Below are 7,432 nucleotides of genomic sequence, written 5' to 3' on the forward strand. Positions count from 1 at the left end.
GAGGGCTCGCGTACAGGCGCAGGCTCAGACACACCTCCTCTGCCTCCATCACACACACACACACACACACACACATTATGTGTTGCGTCGCCGTGTGACACAGACAACATGTAAGGCTGCACGAAGGGCGAGCGCGCGGCTCAGGGAGGCTCACACAGCAGGTGCAGCAGGACCGAGGCCGAGGCTGCACTTTCTCCTCCTGCTCCACCATGTCCACCGCATCCGAGCAGATCTGGGATGAAACGGTAAGGGCCCCCCCCCCCCCCATTCACTCACTCACTCACTCACTCACTCGCCAAATCTTCCATTTCCAAACTTAGCTGAAGTCATCTCTTCCATCTCTTCCACCTTCGCTCCTGTCCCGAACTGAACCGGGGGACACGACACGGTCTCCCCGGGCTGTGAATGTCGTCATGCGATCACCCAAAGGCATCGGGTCAGCCTCCGAGGATGGAGGGCCGCGCTCGTGCCGCAGCACCAAAATAAAAACGGGGGTGTCCAAGTGCGTCGGAGCCAGTGTTTGGTCACGCTCCAAGGCGGAATGCGGGAAGGTTTCACAACAACCCGCATTTATTATTATGGTCTGGATTAGTAGCAAATTGGCATCCAAAACAATATTAAACAGCACAGACCTGGCTGTGTATTGTAGCTGTTGTTATCACCTTAGAATAGAAATAAGCCTTATATTGAAGCATGTTTCTTAGATTTTCCCACCGAGGGCCATTGTAACAAACTGTTAAATGGGTTCTTTGCTGTGTGCTGTAGCCATGGAGACAGTATGTGGCATGCTGCTCTAGTAAGTGTAGTCCTCCTATGGAAACAGCCTCAGACCGTGAAGATGAATAAAGGAAGGAATTCTTGTGTTCGGTTACTTGTGGCATCTTCTTCCTCCTGCCTTTAAATCTTCAAATGAAGACGTTGAGGAGAAGCCTTCATGCTTCCACACGGGGAAAAATGTGTCTTGTGACATTTACTGCATGCACCGTGTCCTCCTCCTTCAGTTTGATGACTATTACTGTTTGTATCCATAAATGGATTCAAACCGAGTGTCTGTTTGAGACAGATTGTGGGAGTGAACTACTTACTGAAAACTCCCCCGTTACATCCTGCACTTCACCAGGCCTATTTTTTTCCCACTCTATGACGTCTCATAAATGCCTCATAATCTCACCTCATTCAGTTAAACCTCATCTATTTATTCTATCTATAATTTCTATTTAATACTTAGTAGGACGTGAATAATGCCCTGGTTTGTGGTATAAGTTAGATAACCAGATACAAAGAGTATAAAACGGAGTTGTCCTAGATTCAGTAATAGCTAATAGGACAGTGATAACAGGACAGGTTTGTTGGTGGTTGGTTCAAACAGGCGTGATATCGGACGGGGAAAGATGGTCAGTCCTCGCTCATCACCATGAACAGATGGTAGCTCAGGGTTAGCTTTTGGTAGCGTGCCAACACGAAAGCCCATGTGTGTGAAACATAAAAATCTATTGTTAAAATCGGGGCCTTTCCATTGTATTCTTTGACGACCTAAAAAAATAAAATGTTTAAAATACAATACACTTAACTCAGATAAATAGATAATGTTCACTGAGTATGACATTACATCATTACATCAGATACGTTTGAAAATTGCTGTATCATCGACAACCATTTTAGTGATTCATATTTAAGGCAATTTTTAACATTATAGTGTGCATTAAATCTAGCACGAGAAGATTTATTATATAGATCATTTAGCCAGTCTTGCTCCAGTCTAAATATAGTTCAAGCCAGTTTTGTTAGTGTGACGACATACACACATACATACATACAGACATCCCCGCTACTTTACATATGGTATGTTAACTCCAGTTTTTAAAATGCCTGGTTGTCAAGTTGATTCCGATTGTTTCGGTGCATGCATGCTGCCGCTAGTGACAGGAATTATACAACCTGGGTCAGTAAATGAGCCTTTAAATCTGTTGATTGTATACCCATTCATCTTCATAGTGGAAATATTTCAGTCAATTTTAACTCTTGTCTCTCCAACGCTTAAATCCCAAATACCGGAAGTGCTCAGCATAATCTGTCTTATCTCTTTCTACAGGCAGTGTTGATCTTGAATCACACCTAATGGAGAGCACTGAAGTTACTTTAAGATGACACGGACACATCCCCCTGATATACTGGCTTCGACTCTATATCGGGACATTACGCTAAATCCCATCCCTGACTACTCCGTTTCTGTTCACTCCTCCCAGCAGAGTGACTTGAAAATGATTGATAAACCAGAAATCATCAACAAAAGGCACTGTCGTAGCTTTGACTTCATTGAGTCACTGGATGATCCGCAGTCTTTCTCTTCCCCAATGGAGTACCCTTACAAGAGGGCTGAGCATCAGACATTAAACAAAGATCAAATGTGGAATGGACTAGATCAACAGGGGCATCTTCGTTTTTCATCTCCTGACCTGTTTAACACCAGGCAGCTACAGCAGCAGCATGCCAGCCAAGAAAAAGCCAACCATCATACATGGTCAGATTCTAAAAAGAGAACAAGATCTAAAAGTGCCCCTCGGGTTAAGGCAACCCTCACTCCTGTGCCCATCTCAGTGTCTCCTCCAGGAGCCAGGAAGGGGAGGGATGCACCTCAGGCTGCATCAGACTCCTTGAGGGCTTCTGAAACACACCGAGATCCGTACACCACAAACAGGGCGTTTTTGAATGAGGTGCATCCCAACAAACTGCAGCCTCATTCCCCTCTCTATGTCTCAGACTGTTTTGAGGAGGACAAACCCGATAAACCAGCCGCAACCCCTCATGTGAGGTACCGTGTGGACATTAAACCAGATGCTGCCGTACTGCAGCACGCGTCCAGGCAGGTTCCTAATGTACGGACTGATCATCTTTGGCAGAGATACTCCCAGGCTGGTAGCAGTAGAGGTCTGTATGTACCCCGGCAGGTTGTCTGCTCGCCAACGCCCACTCCAAGTGAATGCTATAGTGGAGATTTTAGACAAGGACACCACTATGCAACCAGCATGTCTCCAATCTCTTACCAGCATGTAGACATGCACAGAATTCCGTCACCAACTGCACCATATCTGAGTCAAGAACATAGAGCTTACTCAAATCCGAACATACCAACAAAGTTTTTCTATACGGAAGACCCTGTTCGGTATTCAGCCCATCCCTATTCCAGAGCACACTTTCAGGATGATCGGTCCAGTTTAACCAGCCACGGTAGTACAATGACATGTCAGTATGATCCAAGGACTCGTTGGGTGCATACCCTTCCTGTCAGGTCGTATTACACAGACCACCTGTCCAAGAGAGAGCCAGCGCACTCTGTGTACAATAGGCCTTACTCCACAAGTGAGGCAGGATCATACTTTTCTCAAACTCCATTGTCAAGACCTTACTTTGGAGAGGAGAGTAGGTTCAATCCGTACCATACAAGTAACCCAAGGTTGTTTTATCCCAAACCATTCAGCTCTCCTGAGGAACAGTACTTTCCTTCAAGGCAATATCACACAGAGGGTCGTCAACGCCCCCGATTGTCCCAGGCATTTTCAGACGATTGGTATCGCTCAAGCATATCTGGCTACTCTAACCAGTCCTCACTGCACACACCACCAAGAGTAAGACAAGACCCCACTATGCCCCCATGGTTCACCAGCAGCTGTGCAGAGACAAGTAGACTAGGAGCAGAGGTCAAGAACCATTCCAAGTCTTGGGACAATATTCTATATCCACAACATGACAGAGACCAGTCAGTGCCTCGAGGACGAAGTTTCGAGAACCTGTTCTACCAGGCAAGACATGGAGCACCCTCTGATGTCGCATCTCAGCCGGTAATACTTAACCTCTCAAGTTCGCCAAGGCGGTATGCTGCTCTGTCACTCTCTGAAAACTCACTGGAGAGGGGCTCGAGCAATCCGTGGAGGAATATGAAGAGTGCAAACTGGTTTGTAACGCCTGAGATCACCATAACTGACAATGATATTTGTGCAGCCAATAGCAAGCGGCGTGATGTGCACTCTGTCCACTGGAACACACTGGATGGTGATAAGACACCATCTCAGAGAGTAGTGCAGCAACAGAAGCAGCCATCTCCCACAGCAGACATAACCAAAGACAGGAAACACAACAACTTCTCCCTCCAGCAGAGTCTAGAGCAACTGGATGAACTCTTAGCAGATCTGGTTGTTGATTACAAACCACCAACTAGCAGAAGGTCAAGCGAAGACCTTCTGGGCCAGCTTAAACAACTTATTACTGAAGACAATGACAAAGACAGAGAATCTTCTGGACTTGAAAACGTAGGTTCTCTGAACACACCGTTCCTGTCTTCTAAATCCAGCCCTGACACAATCAAAGACCCTGATAGTGGGTGTGATGCTTTACAAAGGAGCGCAGAAGAATGTTCTCCTGACCACAGCACAGACGAAGATGACACGATGGTGTGTGCCAACAAGAAATGCAACCGGACTGATACTATGTTCAATGCCTGCTTGTACTACAAATCATGTCACAGTTGCTACACATTTTACTGCTCACGAAACTGCCGCCGGGACGACTGGGAGATCCACAAAGAGACCTGCCTCTATGGCCGTGTCAGTAGTGTGTGTCGACACACTCTGAAGTTCTGCAGAGAGAACTCAGCGATCCACAAAGCCTTCTCTCGGGTTGCTAAAGCTGGCTACCTCTCCAGAGGGAGAGGCGTTCTCTTTCTGGGTTTCGCTAATCCAGAGACAGCTGACAACTTCCTGCAAGTTGGGCTCGAGAGTCTCCTCATGTCTCCCACATACTTATCTCTCCGAGAGCTGGATGGCTTCAAGGACAACCTAGGTGAATACTGCAAGGAACTGCAGCAGGCAGGTAATGAGTATGACCCCAATGAATGTTTTCTTCTGAATGTATCCATAGCTGTTGGTGAGCTAGTGCCTAATAGACCTTCACCAAGAGTCCAAGCACCAACAGTTCGGAAATATGCAAAGGTGTCATTAGCCTCCTCGAGCCCCGAAAAGAAGGTACTTAAGAAGGATAGTGAAATGGAAACTCTCATCCTCACTCCACCTCCAGGCACACCAGACATTGACAAGGAGGGGGAGGAGGGAAGAAAAGCCAGAGAGGTTTGCTTTGTCAATATCCAGCGTGAGCTCAGGACCAGGGGAGTCTTCCTTCGTCACGAGTATCCAAAAATCTATAATCAGCTGTGTGCATTTGTGGAGAGCAACAAAAGGTTCACGCCCACTACAATTTATCCAATAGATAAGAGAACGGGGCAACAGTTTATGTGCATGATCATGGCTGCATCTGAGCCAAGAACACTGGACTGGGTGGACACCCCACATCTCTTGGATGATATTATATAATATTCCAATGAATGGGAATAATAATGATGTCAGTACAGTGTTTGTACATTTTGTAAATACATTGTGTGATTTAGCAAATGGAACATAAATATGTGTATATGTGAACCCCCCCATTCAATTCTCTCTCTCTCTCTCTCTCTCTCTATTGCTCTCTCTCTCTCTCTCACATACACACACACACACAGTAAATATACACAGTTCTATAGTTCTAAAAGTCACCCTATGTTGTTAATGGCTTGTTTTGATCCTGTTGCGCTCTGAAGAGTTAAAAGCCTGCATGTTGCCTCGGCACAAAACCAGTTATGCCGGTGTTTAAGATGTGAATATGTATGATCTGTGCGGTTCCTGCAGACAACGTGTGAAGCACACAATATTGATAAAGTACACGTCTCATAGCCTCCACATAACTGTTGGCACAGCCAGGTTTCGTAGAGTAAAAATCATCCAGATTTTGATTTAGTCCAACAAAATGTTATATCAGATATTTGCATTTTTATCTTCTTGGTTGTACTTAAGTATTATATCCTAAGGATACTGTAGTTGTGTGGGTATTTTTGTTTGAAAATTATTACTATATCACTTATTATTATAATAGAGGTACAATCCAACCACCAAACTGTTTCCCCGTGTTATTAGGAATATTTTTGGGAAGATATTTCATCTTGTGATAAGACTTGATGTCATCCTTATATATTGCTTTGTTTGACAGTGGCCTTCAGTCAGAAAAAAAAAAAATCATTTGACACAAAGCAATGTATAGGTTTAGCTATTTCTAAAGGCTTGACAGCTTTTAACTTGGGTAGTTTGGACTACCATTGTAAAATAATTATTTTGCTCAAAGCATGTTATTTATATTCATTAAGTATTTTAATATTGATATTGCTTATAATTAGTTTTATTATGTTAACAAGATACAATTTGATGACTAGAAATGTTAGAGGTATATTATATATTGAATAATAGATCATTTGAACATCTTGAGACCTTATTGTAACTAATACCACAGTATGTTCTTAAACAATATGCAATAAAAGAGCAACCTTAACATACTTATATGTTGTAAAACCCTATTTTATTATTAATCTTGAATCACTTCTTGGAGCCAGGAGCCGCAAAGACGTTGCACTAAAACATAAATTATAAAAGAAGTATGTTTCTAACACAGCTGCAGCACTAATCCCAGATACGCCTGCAGCCATTGTTCACGCATCTAAGGTTGCTCTTTTACTCAACTATATATATATATATCTATATATACATACATATATATATATCTTTGTGCAAGACCTTCCTTGACTTTCTATTTTGTGATGTTTATAGCCTATATATAAATATATAATAAATGTAATTTAACAATAGACTTTGTTACTTTGCATTTCTCTGCCAGAACGTATACAACACACTATTTGACAGTGATCAGCACTTTTTTTTGTCACATACAGGGAGTGGTCTGTCCAAATAAGAACCACGTTTTATTAATGTAAAGTATAGAGAAAGATTATTTTAATATAGAGAAATTCAGAATGACGATTAAAGCTTTGTATGAAACACCAGCGAATTCATCGAGTTCCATAATGTGGAAGCGTGTATGACATAGACACTAAAAACGGTTACAGTATAATTAGTATTTAGGGGACGAGGTGTGGAGCACCTTGTTTATACATTATAATACATAATATGCTAATTCTTAACAAACAGCATGTAAGTTGGCATGGATACATCTGTAATAATGAAATGTTGTATAAAAGCTCACACTAAAATGCTCATCCTGTGGATCCTGTGTCATTGCTCTTCCTTTGTTGAGATCCAGTCCGAGTTTTCCATCGGGCTGGTGAGAGAGAGAGATTTCCTCATCCTTACTCTGTGAGTGTGCAATCAAAGGCTTCATTTATTTTCTCTGTGTTGTTAGACCGCCACCTAGTGGACTAATGCATCAATTGCTCCCACCAAAAAATATCTGCATCTGTCTTCATGGATAGTTTTATTTCTTTATTTCAATGCAGTGCCTGTGCACTTCCTTCCTGTTACATTTGATTTGATTAAACATTTACAGGTTATGACTTCATGTT

General features: G+C 43.0%; 1 protein-coding gene across 1 annotated transcript; it reads left to right on the forward strand.

Annotated features, from left to right (window-relative positions):
* Positions 1-7,000, forward strand: unm_hu7912 (un-named hu7912). Its single transcript, XM_058637147.1, has 2 exons — positions 1-245; positions 2,093-7,000. The coding sequence occupies exon 2, from the start codon at positions 2,145-2,147 to the stop codon at positions 5,361-5,363; it is 3,219 nt and encodes a 1,072-aa protein (XP_058493130.1). The 5' UTR covers positions 1-245; positions 2,093-2,144; the 3' UTR covers positions 5,364-7,000.
* Positions 7,001-7,432: the final 432 nt, after the last annotated feature.

The sequence above is a fragment of the Solea solea genome, chromosome 8, assembly GCF_958295425.1.
Source record: "Solea solea chromosome 8, fSolSol10.1, whole genome shotgun sequence".
NCBI classification, from domain to species: Eukaryota; Metazoa; Chordata; class Actinopteri; order Pleuronectiformes; family Soleidae; genus Solea; species Solea solea.